Source organism: Notothenia rossii (genome assembly GCF_949606895.1).
Source record: "Notothenia rossii genome assembly, chromosome: 10".
NCBI lineage: Eukaryota > Metazoa > Chordata > Actinopteri > Perciformes > Nototheniidae > Notothenia > Notothenia rossii.
Genome location: NC_136908.1, coordinates 14,433,326 through 14,454,496, shown reverse-complemented (window position 1 = coordinate 14,454,496; position 21,171 = coordinate 14,433,326). Strand labels below are relative to the sequence as shown.

Below are 21,171 nucleotides of genomic sequence, written 5' to 3'. Positions count from 1 at the left end.
CGGATTAGATTCAAATTATGAACGTAGACATATCATTGGAATTGCTTTGAATGCTGCGAGCCTCACTATACTTCAGAAATGGTTGGATGAAGATCCGCCTGACATTGTATTATGGTTTGAAAACCTGATGTCCATTTCACCATTTGAGCGGGTATCACACGTGCTAAGAGGAACCCTGGAGGAGTTTGTTCGGAACTATTCCCTAATTGCACCCTAAATGAGAGAGAAATGGTATTCTTCTTTTTTGTAGATCCCATCTGCCACTCGTAGCACAATGAGGCATCTCAGCTCTCGACACACCGAGGTCAGCCAGTGGAGGGCCCAGATATCTGAAAGCATCGCGAGAGTGGATCGAGAAATCACTGCTGTGGAGCAGGTACACACACTAATGACTTTTTATATATATTGCAAAACAAGGAAAGTGAGTTTAAGAGTAATCCCTCTATCTCAATCATTGACGACAGTTTCCGCTTTGAGTTAAAGGACACCTATCATGCAAAATTCCCTTTTTGATGTCCCTCTGTGTAAAGAGATTCTGAAAGTTTCAGGAAAAAAGAACCTGTCTGAAAATGAGCTGATCAGGTTTTGGCCACTTTGTGATATCATAACGATTTCTTGGCTTGTGTAACTATTAGCCAATAACCCCCCCCCCCCCCCCCCCCCCCCCATAGAGCACCATTGTGTTCTTTTGAACCAAATATCTCTCAGAGGGGCGTGGGGAGTGGCTCCTTATTTTCATCTAAAGTAACAGAAAGAGAATCAGCACTTTTGAAACAGGGCTGAAACAGAGGGGATTATGGGATGCCACAATCACAATGCATGATCTGTTTGGTATTTGGAGCCAAACACTTCAGAGACATGTTTTGTATCAATCTGAGACCTATAATATATTGATGAAAAACAGTATAATAGGAGAGCTTTAAATGATCATTACTTTCATGTGTCCAGATGAAAGACTTGGCTGAGGGCGTTCTCCAGGAGAAGCAGGTGTACAGTCAGCTCATGAGGGACTGCGTGTCCATCAGCAACAGTCTGGGCTCAGTGGGCCAGAGACAGGGCCGTGTCCTCTCCGAGCTGAAGAATGAGGAGCAGCTGACCAGTGAGTTTAGAGAAACGCTCCAGAGACAGATCTGCTTCCTGCTGGAGAAGCGGGGCTCTCTGAAGGGGATCCGCGCTCAGCTGCTGGCAGATTTTCGGGACAAGGGTGAAGCCATCAAGCTCACCACCAAATGCATTGTCCCTGACGTCAACGCCCTGAGCTCAAGTTTCCCTGCCACCCATTACAAACCAAACTACGTGAGCTATGACAATTGGCTTTCCCACTGCAGGGAGCTGAGGCAGGCGGCTGATAACCTGATCAAAGACTCGTCTTCCTTCAGGGGAAACCTGCGCTTCACACTGGCCAATGTAAGAAAAAAACTGACCAAGACTTTGGACTTACCTGAATACAATAGTTTAGGGCTTAATATGAACTCTCTCTTAAAGACTTGTTCAAAGTTGCTTTCAATACACCATGAGCTCATTATTATTTTTTTTATCTGATAACATCTTCAATGTTTACGTTCAAGTTTTTTTTTTTTTTGCCCTCAAGGAAGTCAATTAAAAGCTTTGCTCTTCATCTTGCATTTTTATGTCTTAAAACATTGTTTATATTTGAATCTTGAAGCTGAAAAATACCCAAGAGCGCCAGCGCCGCTGCACAGTTGATTCTCAGAGAAAGCAGATCAACGACCTGACCAGGGCCCAGGATACTCTGATCTGGGAGAGGCAGCAGGTCAGTCTACTTACTTTATTTTCCATCCACAGAATAAATGTACTTGGCTTTTTGTAATGCTCACTCACTCTTGTTTGGCTTTCTGTTATCTCCAGATAAGAGATGAGATTTCTGATCTGACTACGGACCGTCACAAAGTAGCCTGTCAGATCCAGAATTGTGACTCAAAGCTGCACCGGGCCACACACCGCCTGGACATCCTACACCAGAGACCCAGACGTGAGCTCTGCCTGGACCAGGTAAGTGTTACAGATTGCATTCAGAAGCAAAGAAAGCCTTAAATATCTTATATATACTTTGGCTTGAACCCTTTCTCTCTGTTCCAGCCCCTATTCAGCCTTACACTGGAGAAACGTGACCTTGAAAGTATGGCAGCTGGACTTTGTCCAATCCTGAGGCGCTCTCAGTAAGTCCTTCCATTCACTAAAGTCACATTTTTACTTCTAATAGTTGACCCAGCTTTCTTTGTTGCCCGTCCCCTCATGTCCTATATTTAAATATGTCTTCATACTTCTTTCTAATATCCTGAATGCACTAATATTCATTTATTTTTTAGGAGGGACCTGGAGGTTGCACATAGGCATCTGATGATTCTGGAGGACAAACTGGCCAAAAATGGTAGGAACATGGAGGTGGAGCAGAGATGCCAGAAACTGCACCAGAGTTTCCTCCCTGCGCTCGACACCTCTGTGATTCTGACCAACAAGCCCAGGTTCAGCCCGGACAGCTCCAGCGCGCTCTCCTACCTCCAGTAGAGCCTGCATCTGCACCTCTGTGGTCTTTTTACCATGTAGTGTTACAAAAAGAAATAAAAATGTAAGCGGTATTACTTTGACTTGTTTAGAATCAATATGTGCGTCACCTTGAGGCCCCAATGATTTCCGGTGATTTTGTGCTTTTGGTGCATTTTCCAAAACAAGAAGACAGTGGATTTAGCGCAGAAACCAAATAATGTAAAGCTTTATTTAGGAGAAGGATGCGAGAAAGGGCATCATGGTTATTTACACATGACTTTTTTTAATCAAATAACATAAAACCAGTTAACACCAGGGCAGTTCCAGTAGCTTTGGACTCAATGTATTAATATTTTTAAACCTTTTAGTAAATGGCTCAAATAAAGAAATGATTCAGTATATCACCAGCCCAATTCATGCTCAGATAGAAATTAAAAAACAAGGACAAATTGAAATTATAAACAACAAAATGTAGATGTTCAGGGTTTTTTAAGAATGTGTCTTTATTTGCTTTTAAATTACAGAAACATCACATACAATAGAGACAAATCATAAACAAATGTGGATCACTCTATCTCCACAAAACCTTTTTATTTACAAAAATGACATAACCAGTGGTTAGTTCTCTTATCTTGCTGTTGACATGTTCACATGTACTAACTCTAATTGAATTGTTCTATATTCTATTTGCAATTGTAAGACCTCTCTCAGACTCTCTTCATAAGGGCCCTCTTATGCTGCCAACAAGACTCAGCAGATTTCTGTGTTCAAACATGCTGTCATATAATCAAAGTACAGTAGCCTATAGACACAACCTGCAGCATATCATAGACCAGATGAATTAAACATTTTGGCGGAGTTTGGGCAAAGATGACAGGTGTTGCCTATGACTCAGTTTGATTTCAAATGCAATATTTCAAAAATCCTGGATACAGCCCTGGTGGCTGACATTGACCTGTGAGGAGTCTTGAAGCCACCACAGTAATACATTTGATAAATAGGATCAGCAGTATCAGATGTGTGAAGGCGGTGTTTAGTGGTGACACCCTGACACGCACAGCTTCTCCTGGGTGTCACCTCTTTAACCGGGTCAGATTTAATTTTATTGTAGCAACGGCCCTTAGCAACGAGCCGGCTTCCATGGAGACAGTGTGTATGAAGGAATGCGAGGCCACACGGGTCAATACACAGATAGAAAACACACCGAAGTGTCATTAAAATAGTTATTACTTTTATGGACTTATTTTACATCTCTGTTTTGAGGTGATTATGGGATGTTGCAGCTCCACGAAAACGGCGGTGCGACCGTTGAGACCGGAAGTGGCGAAGGGAGACAAGGTAGGCTGTGTCCCACTAACCGACGCTTTCCTTACATTTTTAGTTCGTTAACTTTAGTTAAAACTGCGGAGAGGAGTTTAAAAAAGTGTAAAGTCTTAAACTGTGTCCGAAAAAGTCAGCTAAAGTTCATATGTTTTGTCAGACATTGTTAAGAGGCGTTAGAGGACAAAGGAAATCTCGGAAATCTGTGTGGCGTTTAATTTAGTGACCAAATATTGTCAATTGGTAATCATGGTAGGCCACTGACCGGACTGGTTAATCTCTACTACCAGTGGTGTAAACAAGTAACTAAGTAGATTTACTCAAACTGTAATTTAATTTTGAGGTTCTACCTATACTTCAGAGGTAAATCGTGTACTTTTACTCCAAAACATTGATTTAATACCTTTTGTTTATTTGCAGATCTGTATTAATGATACAAAATATATCATAGTCAGTCCTTAAATTAAGACTTTAGTGAGACCTAGAGTAAAATCACCTTTACCAGCTCTGATAAACACCTTAATGCATCAATAATTATAATCAAAACATATTATTCATTATTCTGAAATGGGCCAATCTGCATAACTTGGTGCTTCATTATATTTCACCTGAGGCTCCTGTCCAAAATTAAACCGATTTGATCCTTTTTAGACTTTGAGCGTGTAATTCATGCCTTTGTTTCTATGCACTTTATGCCGGCCTAAACAAGACCTCGCTGGCACACCTGCAGCTGACAAAACGCTGCGGCTCGGCTGCTTACAGGAACACGCAAGCATGAGCACATCACACCAAATCTGGCTTCCCTCCACTGGCTTCCTGCCCATTTTAGAGTTCATTTTAAGATTGTATTGCTTAATGGGCTGGCCCCCCTCAGTGCATGTCCGACCTCCTAAAGGTGTACACCCCCCTCAAGGGCTTTGAGGTCGGCTGATTAGCTGCTGCTAGTAGTCCCTAAAACCAAGAAAAAGACCAGTGGAGACCGAGCCTTCTCAGACGTAGCCCCCATGGCTCTGGAACGACCTGCCCCCCCCATGTCAAATTGTCGCCCACCCTCCAAACTTTTAAGTCCCGCCTAAAGACCCACCTCTTTTCCCTCGCTTTCGAGTCAGTTTGAGCTATCGATTTGTATTCTTTTATTGTCTGTCCATAGCCTTTGTGTACCTTGTATTTGTTATGTGTGCCTTTTATCTATTCATATTTTATTATAATGTTATGTTTGCTGTGAAGCACTTTGGTAAGCCCTCATTTAATATGTGCTATAGAAATAAAGTGGATTGGATTAGATGCCATTACTTATCTACTATAGAGGTAACATTTTTATTGCAGGACTTCAAATTGTAATCTTTTTCCCCATCTGGTACTTCTACTACTGAGCAGTGGTGGAAAGAATACTCAGATATTTTTACTTAAACTAGCAATACCACGGTGTAAAAATGCTATGTTACAATTTTTAAAAAGTCCTCTATTTAAGATGTCAATGTTTTGGCTTGTAAAGTACGAAAGTCTCTGCTCAATTTGACTCGCTCACCAGCCTAAAAATGACAATGTATTGAGTTCCTGTTCCTGGTAACATTTTAACAATTATGTTCCCTTAAAAAGCCACTTAAAACTACAGCAATATACCAAGCTAAATACTTAAAGATTAAAACCGTAGCTTGTTATTCAGCCAATTTAAATGTTCATAAATATCATTATATATTATATTGGTTATTTACTACATATAAATATTATATATACACAGCGTTGTTAAAGTCACAGAATACACTGTTACTGTGAACTCATTTTAAACTCTAATGCTCCTGAGCTACTGTGTTCATGACAATGTGTCAACACACACACAGGCGCCACCATGACAACATCATGTCTGTGATACCACACAGTGGGGGGGCAGGGTATAAAAAATGTATTCATGGGTTGATACTGCGTGTCTGTGCTGTCAGGATGTGACCAGAAGTAAAGTGGATGTTCGTGGGGACTCGGCCGTGTCGAAGGGCACGACGGACAGCGGGGTGGTGATGGAGAACAGAGACATCCCTCTGCTACCTGGAGCCGTGCCCAGAAAACTCCCTCCTCTAACATCTCAGTGTGTCAGAGAAAGCGTTGTGGACGTTATAACACAACATGGTGGGTCAGCTGAATAAAAACCTTTATATATACAGTCTATGATAAAAAACACACTGGGTCACGTCAAAAAGAGAATTCAGGGCATACAACATTACAGTTTTGTGTTTTGTCGTCTCCCAGTCTTACTGCAGCAGGAGCGTGCAAAGTCCAGTGAGATCCTGAAGGAGCTGCTGCACCAAGGCATCATACCGGAGGGAGGCCAGAGCGGAGAGAGGGGCAGCGGGGCGGGGGAGGCCTACAGCATCATGGTGGGTTCCTGCTAACACTGCTCAAACCGGCTATTACACATCACTGAGAGGCAGTTGTAAATGTACTAAAACCACACCGTGCTCTTATAAGTATTCGTCCTGCTTTTAAAGCATTACTTAATTAAAAGTACATTAATAATTTGGGCGCAATGTTCTCAAAGTATTTATTCAGCACTAACATGTTCCCTGTCAGTGTTTTACTAATATAAATAGAAAAGCCCATAATATATAGTGTATGGTATAGCTCTCTTTCAATACATGCATTTTGACTTGTCAAAGCAGCAAAGGCCTTGCTGTTACTAATATAACAATAATCCTAGGGAGGTGAGGTCAGTATGTTTTCGTGGATATGCATTCAGTTTCTTTATTGTGATTGTCTGCTCTCTGTGTCCATCTCCTGGGTGTGCTTGTGTGTGTATACCAGCTTGAGCTTGAGGACAGGGAAGGGGTCATGCGGAGGCCACCTGCCAGACTGGAGTCTCTGAGGGCCAAAAAGGCGCAACACCTCCCCAGCATAGAAGAGATTGAGGAGAAAATAAGACTTGCTGAGGAAAGACGCAAGGTACTGTGTGTGTGTGTGTTTGTGTGTGTGTGTGTGTGTGTGTGTGTGTGTGTGTGTGTGTGTGTGTGTGTGTGTGTGTGTGTGTGTGTGTGTGTGTGTGTGTGTGTGTGTGTGTGTGTGTGTGTGTGTGTGTGTGTGTGTGTGTGTGTGTGTGTGTGTGTGTGTGTGTGTGTGTGTGTGTGTGTGTGTGTGTGTGTGTGTGTGATGTACCTGACCACCTCATCTTTATCTCTCTCTGATAAATGGAGAGTTGATCCTATTATTTTGTCTCCCACACACTACCTCCTCTTTCTCTCAGTTAAGAGAAGACGAGATCAAGACTCGTTTGAGGTCCAAGTCGGCCCGTGTCCGGGGTCCTGCACACACCTTCATCACAGAGGAGGAAGAGGACGCAGCACTCACCCCTGTGGAGCCGCTACACCCATCTCTCACCCCTGAACCTCTCGCTCCACAGCCTCACAGCCAGATCACACGTGAGGCGGCCGAGGGTGGAGAGTGGGCGAGAGAGGATGCAGGTGACGGCAGAGAAGAAATAAGTAGAGCAGACAAAAAAGAGGGGGCGAGAGAGAAGGGGGGAGAGAGGGGAAATAACCGAGGGGTCAGTGGTGATGGGGAGGAGGTGGAGTTTACCCAGGTGGAGGAGCTGAAGAAGGATCAGCTCCTCCTCACAGCCTCGGGGGAGCTGGAGAGCGATTCTAGCTTTCAACAAGTAGATGACAAAGATGAGATATTTTAATTTATCACAAAAAATGAGCCAAGAATCAGCACTGAGAGAGATAAAAGACAGAGGAGAGGAAGCCAAAATAATTCCTTTTGCATAGCCGAAAGGTTGTAATGAAAAAGATATATAGGGTGTATATTGTATTAGAAGAAGTTCATATGTGATTAAGCTGTGATAGGCTGTATTGACGAGCTAATGTGAATGTAAAAGCACTGAACTGCAGAAATTGCGTTGGACCAAAAGCATGCACAAAGAATTATAAGGGTTTATAATTTACCTCAGTGAAGGCTTTAGTAAATATGACCAAAACGTCTTGCCAACATACAGCATTTATTCATAGGATATTTTAGTTTTACATTTCGTTGTAAAGTATCATATTGTTAAGTCTAATTTTCCATGTGAACGGTGTTCTTGTTCTGTTGGACACAGGAGGGCGCTGTTTCAGTTGAAGTTGTCTCACAGCTGCCTGGAGTCAGTTTGCAGCTTATCAATAACATAGGTTTGACCGTTTGACCACATGTGAAGTAAAATGGGTAAAGGGAATGTTTTATTAATTAATAAATATGTCTATATAATAGAAATGTTCCTACTATGTGTTGTTTATGAATATGCAAATCCCTAAAAATGTTGACACTAATTTATTTTTAACTTTATGATTATTATTTTCTGAGAGGATGAGGGGTGTTGAATAGGCCAATTCAAAACACTTTTTTTGTTTGAATTTGAATTTGAGTAAAATGTGGTATACAAGTCTATAGGTATTCTCCTGTACGACCTTAGTGTGTCCGAGCTGTAGAAAGCCCTATTCAGCTGTTTAAGTGATCTTTGACCTTATGCTTTACTCTGCCTCACAGTTGGTAGCTGCAGCCAAATGGATAACAAGCATTAAGTTACAATTTCAGCAGCCTTTCTCTTGATAAATTAAAAACAGATAGTTATCTAAGTATTTAGGTCAGGGCATACTTCAAAATCAGCCCACTTCCCATGAGTTTATGGTCTGGCTCTAATAGACTTTTTTGTCATCTCCCTATACCCACATGTAGAACAATCGTACATATGGGGTCTGTAATCTAGGTGGCACTGTTGAGCTATTTTGACACGCCCACGCGCAAGGCCAGTAGTTCACGTACATTTTACAGTTTGAATTTTGTGTCAAGAAATACTGCATTTGTGAATATATTTAGGCCCTCGAAACTGAAAGTGGTTTCTGAATGATAATATTATTATAGAAAAAAACAATTCCATGCAATTTCAATAGTGTCCGGTCCTTCAATCAGACGTTCTTGTTGCTCGGGCTAATGATCCCTTCCAGTGGACCCACAGCCTGTTATTGTGAAGGTATAGGAGGATTCCGACTAGTCAGCATGCTGCACATGAACAGAAAACAACAATTGGACGCAACCTGACCGGATCCCCATTGTTAAGCCTGGGAAACTCGACACTGGTCCCCCTTTTATCACGACTCCACTCGGACTTTAAAGCGCGTGTGCCTGCATGAATAAAATAGTGGGTGAACAGAGACACCGCAGAAAGAACATCTATCAGGTTGCGTTCCTTTGTGAAGTGGACTACCTGTCCTGCGATGTCCACTTTGTGACAGTCAAACTTTTAAATATATACAAATATATAATTGAAGTTTTTATTATAATCACACGGCCTTATTAAAGCATGTATTTACAAACTAACACAAATACCCATCAGTCTCTACCTGACATTTTAAATTGGCTTGAGTCATGTGACTTTTTTTAAATAGCAGTACAGGATTGAACACATTTTTTTTAAACAAGAACATTGATGACACTCAACAATGTTCCCAAATGTGTCAACTCACAGTGTTACATGTAGGCAGGATATATGCTGCTCACAGAAGCGGAGCCGCCATGAATGATTTACAGACAGCAGGCTTCACTCTCACATTACTGGGGCTGAATTAAACAAAGATCCATCCAGCAGCCAGCCGAGGCCATGCTTCACAAGTTATGTTAATTATTGATGTTCAGAGACTTTTCAATAGATCTCTGACTTGATCCTTTACCATTGTGATACAGTTGTGCGTAATCATATGACGCACGATGCATCTGTCAGTTTGGAAGACAGGTCTCACTTTATTAAACTATTAAATTGGGATCACCTTGTTTAAAAAAAAAATGATATAAAGCTTAATTCAGCACAACGGCTTCATTACCCAAAATATATATTGATAGGGACCTCATTTGTTAGATCTTTGTGTTAAGTTAATGATATGGACATTTAAACCTGTTGAAGGGTTAGGCTCATTACTTTATGACAAAATCGTTAAGGAACAATTAAAAACAACACTTGAGAGAAGTTTGATATCACTTTTCAAACTCAGGTCACACTTTTCACAATATGCCTTATTTCTGTCTGCATTGGCACATAAACTTGGCAAACTCTGTCCATCCCCCACAAGTGCTTAAACTGCACCTGTCTGTCTGCTTTTGCTGCTGTGATGTGTCTGTCCCTGAGCTGTGTCAAGACCCTAACCAGCTGTTTTTTTCAGGGGGGCTAATCAATGCAAGTCTATTGAAAATCAAGATAGAACTTTTCTAAGGAAAAGTGCAAGTCTGGTTTTACGTTTTACCCCGTAAAACCCCCAAATCAACACATATTGACAGTGTAAGGCTGACGCACAAATAATCACTTTTTTAAACAATTAGTTATTTTTTAAGCCCCTGCTTCTCTTTATCCCCAACATATTATCAGTGGAATCAGGTTTTTTTGCCCCTGATGGTTAATAAACGTGATTCTAGTAGGGGGATCTCTTTTTTTGTGTATGAGCTCCAGTGTTTCACGCTGTGCAGGTTTCCCAGCTGTTTGCGCGCTTGTGGGCGGGCAGAGATGGACAGAGAGCTGGGTGGAGTTAGAAGCAGCGCTTTTAGGAATGGGTCCCAAACCTATTTAGTTAGACAGCAGAGTTACCAAGAAGAGCTGGAAACACCTGATGGTCTCTGTGGGACAATCCGCTCCATATAACTCTCCTCTTAACTGTCGGAAGATACATCTACCTCTAGGCTTAATTTGTTGTGTTTTCTCTTCTGAAAAAAAGTAACAGAGCCAGCTGTTCTCTCTTTTCTATCTCTTCATCCAAACTGATAAGGAGACATTGCACTTTTCTTTTTTTATATTGCTAATATTTATTGTATTTGCACTAACGATGCACTCCACGCAAAAGGACACGACCTACACAAAGATTTTTGTCGGGGGTCTACCCTACCACACCACGGATACAAGTCTCAGGAAATATTTTGAGGTGTTTGGTGAGATTGAAGAAGCGGTGGTCATAACGGACCGGCAGACCGGCAAGTCCAGGGGATATGGATTCGTAAGTATCACTCTTTTTAATAACAAGTATATCGCTTTTAAAACTGAACTGAACACAAAAAAAGTTTTACGCATGTGGGAAAAGTCCTGACTTTACGCGTGCGCGGCTGTCTCTGTCTGTCACAACATCATGACTAACATTATCTTATCTGCAGTCATGGGGTATTTATGTTGTGATAACAGTGCCTAAAGTCGTCAGTTGCAATCTTGCACCACCGACTTGTTGCGCGTTGGTATGCGCCCTGGCACGTTTTTAAAGTGAGCTGCTCCCACACTGACAGCTCTGGTGGGCTGAGGAAAAACCTCATGATGATGTTTTTAAGTTTGCTGACACCGTGACACTGTTTCATCATCTCAAATCTGTTTAAAACAAACATATTTGACTCCCCCCTTGTCATAAAAACCGATAGACAAAACACATTCAGACGCAATGTTAAACTGCTAACTCAGACAGTCTTTCAAAATACCTATGTTTTAGTTCATTCATGTATACATTTATGTTTAACAGATGCTAAAACATATATGTTAAAGGCTGCCAGGAGGTATCTACCCTTAACCTTATTTGGCCTCTTTAAAGACTATAAAGTAATCTATTTGAAGTTTGGCTCATATTCAAGAGGATGCACCAAGTTGCACAGTCACTCTTGATATGCACAAATATCTATTGTATGAAGAAACTAACCTTACTATGTTCAACTGAGATGTATTATCTCAAACTTTCCCCACATTTCCTCTTTACTGTTGTAGCATTACCATATTTATACCGTATTAGCAGAGCAGCTTTCAAAAACAGTGCTTTACAATGAAAACATGATACAAATAATTAAAATCCAGATGCCGGCTATTGGGGCTGTGAGCAGAGCAATAGAGTCTGTAATGAGAGCAGTAAGGGAGCCATGTTCAGTCAGCCCACCATCCTGGCTCCTTTACGCTGTTGATAGTTTTAACACATACATATGAAGTACAGGGAAGTGTGTGCTGCCAAATACTTGCTACTGTTAGTAATGACCAGAGAAATACACAGAAAGGCATGCACACACAAAGAGATGTTGTCGTTATAGCTTTTGCTCAATCAGTAGGAAAATGAAGCAAATTACACACAGCTTTGAATTCTCCTCATCTTTCTCATGCTCTGTGTTTTTGACTGCTCCGTCAGGTGACGATGGCGGACCGCTCGGCTGCAGACCGGGCCTGTAAGGACCCCAACCCCATCATTGACGGCAGGAAGGCCAACGTCAACCTGGCCTACCTGGGGGCCAAGCCTCGGGTGATGCAGCAAGGTAAGGACAGACAAATGAGGAGCATTAAAGCACAAAAGAAACATCCTCAAAAGCCGCAGGATTGGGGTGTCTTTCTTCAAAACTGTGCAGTCAGATGTGCAGATGTAGTCTCTAAATATCATATATCCCCGATCAGTAAATCCAACATTTAATCAGCATGTCTTTGTTGAACATTATTTTATTAGGCATCAGATGTTGGTTTTATTGGCAAAATCAAGTGAGTCCTTTTTTAGTTCCTCCTCAGGGTTGTTTGTTTTTAAGGTACTTGCAATCAATGTTAGAACATGTTATGACAATGTTTTTTAAACCAATTATTCAAGAGATTAATGCTGTCGTCTTTTGTATTTTCTCTGTTTTGCAGGTTTTACCTTTGGTGTTCCCCAAATTCACCCTGCGTTCATCCAAAGGCCTTATGGGTAAGTACTGAGTCTACGTTTATTTGAGAGGGTTGTACACATTGAATATTTAGGTACTAAATGATTCAAACATGTTTTAATTTGACATTTTCTCAGTTTAATGTGTGATGATTGTTACTATCAGTCTGTTTTTTATACTTTCATCTTTTTCCCCCCAAAATATTTAACAGCTGATAATTTTAGGTGGACAAGATGTTGAACCTTTGTCACTGTCCACTAAACAGCCAGTCAAACTGCCTTTTCTAGGTTGGCCTGTTGAACGTGTGTGTGTGTGTGTGTGTGTGTGTGTGTGTGTGTGTGTGTGTGTGTGTGTGTGTGTGTGTGTGTGTGTGTGTGTGTGTGTGTGTGTGTGTGTGTGTGTGTGTGTGTGTCTGTGTGTGTGTCTGTGTGTGTACATGTGCATGTGTGCATGTGCATGTGTGCATGTGTGCATGGGAGAGCTGATATGATATCATCCCATCGGCCTCCTGTGTGTGTGTGTGTGTGTGTGTGTGTGTGTGTGTGTGTGTGTGTGTGTGTGTGTGTGTGTGTGTGTGTGTGTGTGTGTGTGTGTGTGTGTGTGTGTGTGTGTGTGTGTGTGTGTGTGTGTGTGTGTGTGTGTGTGTGTGTGTGTGTGTGTGTGTGTGTTTGCTGAGTGGACAATGATGGAAGCTTCCAGCCTGACTCAATGTTATCTATCTTTCTCTGGTCCGACAGGCTCACTCTCGGTTAAGCTAACTGTGCTGGTTTGTGGAATAGTTCTGCAATAATCACAGATCAGAGAAAGGAATTACCTCTAGACTCAAACACACAAAAAAGCTCTCAAAATGGTGATTATAGTTGCATGTATGTGGGTTTTGACCTGATTTTCTTTTTTATTTGAATAGAACTTAGAGCTTTGTGTGCGGTTATGAAGTGGTGTTGTTAGCTAAACCGTGTGCTTTCTCACTTTAATGAAAACAAAAAAGGAGCTGAATTGATTTTGGGGTGATCTTTTTCCTTGTTTTGTGGAAGCGTGTTATCTTTGCCAAGGATGATTAACGTTTTTTTTTGCTTTTAGCTTGTGGTTGACCTGTTTTGTTTAACTGGATGTTTAATGTGTTCTTCTGGCTGTCTTGTTGGAGTGAGTGGTGAATTTTCTGTGTGTTTTTTAATTGCTCTCCCTAAACACCTCCTTACTCCCATACCTCACATATTTCCCCCCAAAATAACCAAACCCATCACTGCTTGTGTGTGACTTTAGCATCTTCCTGGTGTAACTAGCAGTTTCTCACATTAACACAACGTAGCAGCAGCAACAAGTCCCCTATGAAACTGTCTCCTTTTTATTACTGCTGGCCAATTCATTACAACTCTTTTGTTTTCCTTCCTGTCTCTGTATCTCTTTGTCTTTTCTATTCTCTCCACCACACATACAAGACTTGTGGTACCGTAGCACCATCAGAAATGTGGATGTCTTGGGAATGAAAACAGTTATTATGTGAGCTCTTGTCATAGTAATATGTGTATTTATGTGTGTACATGTGTGGTTGCGTTGGAGTATGTGCTCTTATTGTGTTTGTACGAGTGTGTGTCTTTGTCCGTCCACATAGTCCCAAAGTCTCCACTGTGACACAAACAAATCTCTCTCGCTCCCTCATTCTACCGGAGTGAGCTTTCGTCACATGGGCTGGTGGTGTTAAGGAAAACAAGCGCACCCATTGTGTCACACAAAGCCCTGAATGCTGACGCTGCAGTCGCATGAAGCTCTGTCTGTGTGTGTGTGTGTGTGTGTGTGTGTGTGTGTGTGTGTGTGTGTGTGTGTGTGTGTGTGTGTGTGTGTGTGTGTGTGTGTGTGTGTGTGTGTGTGTGTGTGTGTGTGTGTGTTGGGGGGGTCTGGTTAGGGACCATCTCTCTCTGTCATGTAATAGCAATGCAGGGGGCCACTCAAATAGGGCCAGGTCGGGTGTTTTTGGGGACACATTATTGTGCTTAATTTTCCATATGCACATACAATCAGGTTGAACCAGAAGCCTCTGTCTCTCTGTCACAATAGTGCAAACGCTCTGAACAAATGTAAGGGAGTTATTTGCTAAAACAAAGTATTGACTTGGTTCAAAATAAGAATGCAAATCAATATGTAAGGTCACATTTTAGAGACAGATTGATTAAAGTGGAGAAAACTACAAAGTCAGCTACAAAGTTCCCATCCCAATAAACTGCACCCTCAAAATGTAATCTTTGCCGGATTTAGTTTTTAAAATACAAACATCTTCCATTTTATACACACATCTTCTAAAATAGAAATATTCAAAGACATCATATTGCTAAAAAGTAAAAATATGCCTAATAAATACAAATAATAAATAATATAGTAAATAATAAAGAAATGGTAAATAATGCTTCTAAAAGACTAACTGTAAGAAAATATGACACAAGCAGATAATTGCTAGCTGTAGCTAATCGCTGTCTGTCTCACATCCTCAAACTGCTAATAAACTAAAAGAACAAAAGGTGCGTTTCTGCTCTTACAAAACTCTCTCAATGTATGATCCAAGTAGCTTTCTAAGTGTGGATTATGACTCAAGTCTGGCTGCACTTGTGAAGAGAAACTAGACACCAGGTCCATCTGTCTCAGTGATAATATCAAAAGTCTAACTCTGTCGAAGCGAGACAGGTGTGTGTGCTGCAGACCTCCAACACTTTCATAGTGCAAAATCACACACATTAGATCCTCTCACCTCAGTGTACATTTCACCCGCCCTCTGCAGACACCATGCACGATGGCAGAGATCCTTTATTTAGCCTTGAGCTTTAATGACAGCTGGGTTGTGTGAACATGACATTCCAGTAAAGACACAAACACACACAGAAGTCGTAACCCCATATCCACCAGCATAACAAAGCAGCCATATACTTCCTTACTTCAGGACTACTGCCTGGAAAACGTGGGTATTTGTTATGAGTTGGGCCCATTAGATGGGTCAGCCAGAGCTTTGCTTCCCATGAGCAAAACCTCTGCTTATGCTAAGTGTGTGTACTTGTTTATGTCTCTTAGAATACCAGAACATCCCATAGATACAGCAGTAGTGTAGGATTAGAGACAGCAGAGATACAATCCAAAAATGTGCTGAGTTAGTAGATGCATTTTGAGAGCAGTAGAGATGAGTATGAGTAACACTGAAGGGTTCAAAGTTTAAGCAGACAGTCTAATCAACAGTATAACAATTAGTGCAGTAGAACAAGTAATATATGTTTTATTCCACTCGTTTTTATTTTGTTTTTAAACCAGGCTGCTACATTACCCACAATGCAATTCATAGTAATGGCCAATGTAGTCTCCAGCCTCTAGAATAAATGACCAGCGGTCTATAGGCTCTTCTATGATAGCCCCTGTTAGTTGATCATTGGATAAATTGTTGGTTTTGGTCTAAATTGACTAAGATTATTTCATCAACTTGTCTGTTTCAGATTGTACATGTCTGGTAAAAAATCTAAACTGGTATTATTGCAGTATTTACCCTAACTCAGCTTTACAGACATGTGGATTAAATCAACTAATTAGCTACCTACTAAATAAGGTAATAAAATAGATGGTTAAACAAAAATGATTACAAAGTGACAGATCTGCAAGCACAGCATAAATTAAATACCAGAACCTGACATTTGAATGATCCTCACAGTCCATCGGCGGTCAACCACATTAAATCTGATTTGTATATAAAGTTTAAGGGTTCTCATCGTGTAAGTAGTTGTGTTAAACCTGTGCATGGATTTTGTGTGAGAAAACCCAGACAGAGTCATGTGACAGTGTTTGCGTATTCATTAGAGTTGCTGTTGCTATGTGTATTGGTGTTTCTCCAATCAGGCTAATGTTAGCTTTTTATGCATATTGGCTAATGGCCCTTCAGACAGTGTCTCATCTACCTCCAGTATAAAGAGCTTCCTCCCTTTCTGCTGGGGGGGGGAATTCACTGATTTCACTTTTGACTTCAGATAATAGGCAGGAAATGTCCCTCTGTGTGAGGATTAGGAGTTCGATTGTGTCCCTAGTTTAAGAAATCCTCCTGGAAACCTGGGGAGTTTCATTAGTGTGATTTCAAAGGAGGGTTTGATGATTCAAATGTTTTTTCGGAGGCTTTTCAAATTGGAGATATTCTGAAAAAAACAGTAAACCTTTCAATGCAATTACTTTGTGACTGGCCTTTAAAGTTAATCGGTCCAATATTGGGTCCAATCTATGTGCTTATGTTGATCTTTGACCTTTACTGACAGACACACCAAACCACTACATACCCATTTACTCAGTTTATTCCTCCCTTTTCCTTCTGTGTCTTTCCGTGGAGTGATTGTGCAGTGCCCTTGTCGTTGTGTCTGTAATCGGTCTAGTGGAGGTGGACTGTTTTTACATATTTCTTCCTCTCTGACGCCTTGCTGTTGTTTTGTTTTTCCTGTTCTTCTCCTGGTGCACTGTTTTGGGTTGGATTGGATAATGGAGTGCTCACAATAGGGTTGCCACGATAGATCCTGCCTTTCCACCTTTAACATTTTCTGCACCTCCTTGCCTTCTTTCCACCTGAAGTTCATTTATGCAGACTCGACTGATTATATTTGGTTATCTTGGACTTTCTTTCAACAGATGTTTTGATCCATCTTCTTTTAAACTCACATATCGAGAAACACATCTCAAATGTGTTTCTGTCCAGCCTGATGCTTCTCATTTAATTTGAATTAAAGGGAAATTGAATTTGACTCTAAAGGGGAAGGGGAGGGTTGTTTTCCAGGTCACCACAAACTGAAAATCACATTAATCCACCTACAGCCAAGAGTCGAGACTTCTCTGATCCATTAGTGTACATTTCCAAAGCTCCCCTCATGCTCGCTGTCCAACTGAGTTTCCAGGCCTTATAGAGTATGGGGGGTGGGATAAGGCTATGTCATGGAGGACAGAATGTGCTCATTGTTCATAATTGTTTATTTAATCGAAACATCCCTCTGGGTGCGGAGCCTAGTCCCGGCTCCCCCTGCAGCCTCCCCGGCTCTTTGTCCCGACAGAGGGGGAAATGGCCAGCAGCGTCCCTTTTTGAAAACTGTCCAGCTGTCAAAGTGGCAGTGACATTTTCACAATGCTTCCCTGGGCTCATCTCCTCTGTCCGCACCCCCGCCCCCGACACTGTAAGCCTCCCCCCCCCCCTCCAGAGGGCAGGGGGACGGCCTCAGAGCCAAATCCACATGTGACGGACAACCGAGCTGCAGGTTACAGATCTCAAACTTTTTTTCTTTCTTCTCCTTTTCATCTCACCTCCCCCTGCTTCTCTGTAGCTCTGCCTTCACAAACTAAACACTGACCAAACAAGAAATATAAAAAACCTTTTCCTAATGACCTCTAAATGTAATCATACCACTCTTTGAGTTTCTGAGTGAGCCACAGTTTTCCTCACCTTAAAGTCTTCTTTTCACAGAGAAATTTCTATTTTGGCAACCCTATATTGTTCTAATCCCTACTAGCAGGCGTTTCCTTGGTGTTCTTGACTGGTGGATTGGACTGGGGCTGGGTGGTGGGCGGGCGCTTGGCCGCAGTGTGATGGAGTTGGGTTTGGGTTTTAGGGTAGGTGCAATCAACTCTGTGTGAATCAATCTAACCTTTCATATGTGTGTTTGTTTCACAGCATCCCGGCTCACTATATGTACCCTCAGGCCTTCGTACAGCCTAGTATGGTCATCCCTCATGTGCAGCCTACAGCCAATGCACCTTCCAACGCTTCCTCCCCCTACATCGACTACACTGGAGCGGCCTACGCTCAGTATTCTGCCGCCGCAGCCAGTGCTGCTGCAGCCGCTGCATATGAGCAGTATCCCTACGCCGCCTCCCCCGCCGCCGCAGGCTACATGACTACCGCGGGGTACGGCTACGCAGTCCAGCAGCCTCTGGCCACCGCCGCCCCGGGCTCAGCCGCCGCTGTTGCCGCCGCCTTCGGGCAGTACCAGCCTCAGCAGCTGCAAGCCGACCGCATGCAATAGCAGCTACTGCAACCACTGGACATGCAGAGCGAGGAGCCCCGCCCCCGACCACAGCTGATTGGTCAGGAGGAGCGGCGAAGGAAAAGGAAGAGGGCCTTAAGGGCGGGCGCCCGCCTTAAGGGCGGGCGTGTCAGCGACTCGTAGGCAGAGTTGCTTTAAAAAGGTTATGATGGTGGTGGTGATGATGGTGGTGGTAGTGATGATGATGATGGTGAGGTGGGAACCTTTTACAGTAACCTTCCAACTTGCTGTGCTTCAACCAAAAAACGAGAAAATGAAAAAAAAGTTGCAGAACACATAATGGAAAGTGATTTACTATTATTGTTGTTGTTATTACTATTATCATTACTATTATCATTGTAGTAGAGTACTTATTTATAGAAGAGAAGCAGGAACTAATCCCTGTGGTTGGTATAGGTGTTGAACTGCCTTCAAGTCCTATTGCTGTCTTTAATGTTAGTTTAGGTCTATTATTTTTCATTTGTGGTTTTACCACAAGTGTTTTCGGTTATTTTATGCCCTCATAACATATATATTTATTATTGTTATTATTACACATTGGGGGCTCTTCTTGTTCTTTTTGTCATATCAAGTGCATTTTTAGGAGTTAATATTTTCTGATAATCAGGGAAATGGAACAGTTTCCAACATGTTAGCTATTATAATGTGACCTCTGTCAGGAAGTCGAGGAGTCCTAACTTATTGTGTCACACTTATTTGATGAACTACCTTTTTATCTTCCTGATGCTGAATGTCCCTTTTTTTTACTCTGTGTCTCGACCTCTTGACCTATGCTAAGCAAACAAATCACCAGGAGACAAAAAAACAAAGAAAAGCAACAAAAAAACTGAAAATGTCATCAACTCTGACTTGATTCTTGGACTAAAGGGGGACTTGGCAAACAAAGCAAACGCACTGACAACAGGAGGGAGGTTGAAAACGGCTTCAGACAATGAGAAACACTAAACCTGTCGCTTTTCCACAGGTTTCACTCACACGTACACAGACACATGCATCCAGAGTTGCACACATAGCAGTCAAAGACAAAGGCAGCACAGTTGTGTTTCTCTCGGGCTCTGGGATGGAGGGAGAGAGAGAGAGAGAGGGAGAGAGACAGAGAGGGAGAGAGAGAGAGCAGCTGGTGGTGGGGGAGGACAGCGCCGCTCCAGCGCCACACAGACGGATCACTCTGGAAAGAACGCATCACTTGTGCTCGTTTGTTGAGCTGTCACATTTTAATCCCCGGCTGGGCCCATTTGGGAACCAACTTCACAAACCTCCACCCAACGCAGTGCCCCACAGCAGAGCCCCCCCCCCACCCCCCCTCAGTCATGCAGCTGTCAGCACTTCCACCTCTGTGCTGCTGTAGTCTGGTGTCAGGTACACACTCACACACACTTTCACCAAAGCTACTCGACAACTGGCCTGCCTCATGTCTGTCAAGATCACCAGGTGGGGTGAAGAGGAATCTTTGACGTTATGTCGGTCTGTGTGCCTTACATTTTTACTGCTATTTAAGAGGAAAAACACACACAAAAAAAGATAAATCTACTATTTAAGATATTTATTTTTGAGGGTTGACGATGTTGACGCTCTAAGAGTAGAGACTTAGTGGCGGTACTGTATTATTAATATTATGTACTCATCTCAAGGCATATATAAGTTATTGATTAGTTTTAGTAATATTATTATAATTATTATTAACATACTCAACCAAAAATGTCAATGTAGGAGTTATTTAAGATACTGTTATGTGCACTGTACTTTTATTTTTTTAATCTTTTTGATTCTTTAGAACATGACATTAGCTTAATGCCTTTTTGTAGGGAAGGAACTTTATTTAAATGCAGGCCTGTTTGCATGGAGATTGTACTCTTCTGTGTTTAGATGAGAGGAATAAATAATAATAACTTTCACAAAAAACAAGCGAAAATGCTGCTTTCTCCACTAGAATGTATAGTCGTTGTCAAGGGTTCATTAGCTGTGCTTCTTTTGCTTAATATTCATCAGATGAGCTATTTTACACTGTCGGGAATTTTTATACTTGAACTATTTCTTACAAGGGAAATATGAAAAATAAATGACAAAAAAACTTTTTTAGGATGCTTCTCATTGTCACTGGATGAAGGCATGTAAAGTGTATTTAAATGCAAAGGTCATGTTGATATTAATACCTTCACTGCAGAATTTCAACACCATTTACTTAAAATTGGAATAAAATGATCTATATTTAAAAAGCTTGGTGATTTATTTTCATGAAGAGTGCATTTCATCTCGCATGACAGGCTATTTCAATGAATATGATGTTTTTGTGCGGGAAGTGTTTGATATTTTACATTTGTGTGATCCTCCTCCAATGTAGCCTTTCAGTCTGCCTTACACACCCTCATGAGCATAATGAATGTATTGCCTTTGTGCCATATGTTCAATATAAAATAATTGAGATTGTCTGTCTTGAGCTGTAAGTCTTTCTCTGAGCAACATCTGTGAGGTGATAAACTGCTCCGCTCCCCGTCACTGGGAAACCATTTTGAGAAGACGTAATTTGAAACACTCTCAGTCACACCCAAAGTGTGGATACCTCTGACACGTAATAAAGTCTAAAGACTATGAATGATTCATCCTCTAATCAATAAGTCATGTTATTAAGAACATGCTGCTGTGTCTCTGC

At 41.7% G+C, this 21,171-nt stretch overlaps 3 protein-coding genes across 3 annotated transcripts in view; all 3 read left to right on the top strand.

Annotated features, from left to right (window-relative positions):
- LOC307020957 (tektin-B1-like) overlaps window positions 1–2,564 on the top strand; it is a 3,317-nt gene extending 753 nt beyond the window's left edge. The window contains exons 3-8 of the mRNA XM_079652654.1: window positions 251–376; window positions 949–1,407; window positions 1,667–1,774; window positions 1,870–2,013; window positions 2,101–2,180; window positions 2,331–2,564. Coding sequence (XP_079508780.1) covers window positions 251–376; window positions 949–1,407; window positions 1,667–1,774; window positions 1,870–2,013; window positions 2,101–2,180; window positions 2,331–2,529 — 1,116 coding nt within the window. The 3' untranslated portion in view covers window positions 2,530–2,564. The remainder of the gene's footprint in view (window positions 1–250; window positions 377–948; window positions 1,408–1,666; window positions 1,775–1,869; window positions 2,014–2,100; window positions 2,181–2,330) is intronic.
- A 1,049-nt stretch (window positions 2,565–3,613) lies between these two features.
- Window positions 3,614–8,069, top strand: stmnd1 (stathmin domain containing 1). The gene is made up of 5 exons (XM_079655255.1): window positions 3,614–3,846; window positions 5,769–5,952; window positions 6,073–6,200; window positions 6,625–6,762; window positions 7,061–8,069. Exons 1-5 carry the CDS (start codon window positions 3,778–3,780, stop codon window positions 7,496–7,498), a joined length of 957 nt encoding a protein of 318 aa, XP_079511381.1. The 5' UTR covers window positions 3,614–3,777; the 3' UTR covers window positions 7,499–8,069.
- A 2,315-nt stretch (window positions 8,070–10,384) lies between these two features.
- On the top strand, window positions 10,385–21,119 carry rbm24a (RNA binding motif protein 24a). Its single transcript, XM_079654710.1, has 4 exons — window positions 10,385–10,826; window positions 11,982–12,105; window positions 12,467–12,521; window positions 18,149–21,119. Exons 1-4 carry the CDS (start codon window positions 10,659–10,661, stop codon window positions 18,498–18,500), a joined length of 699 nt encoding a protein of 232 aa, XP_079510836.1. The 5' UTR covers window positions 10,385–10,658; the 3' UTR covers window positions 18,501–21,119.
- Window positions 21,120–21,171: the final 52 nt, after the last annotated feature.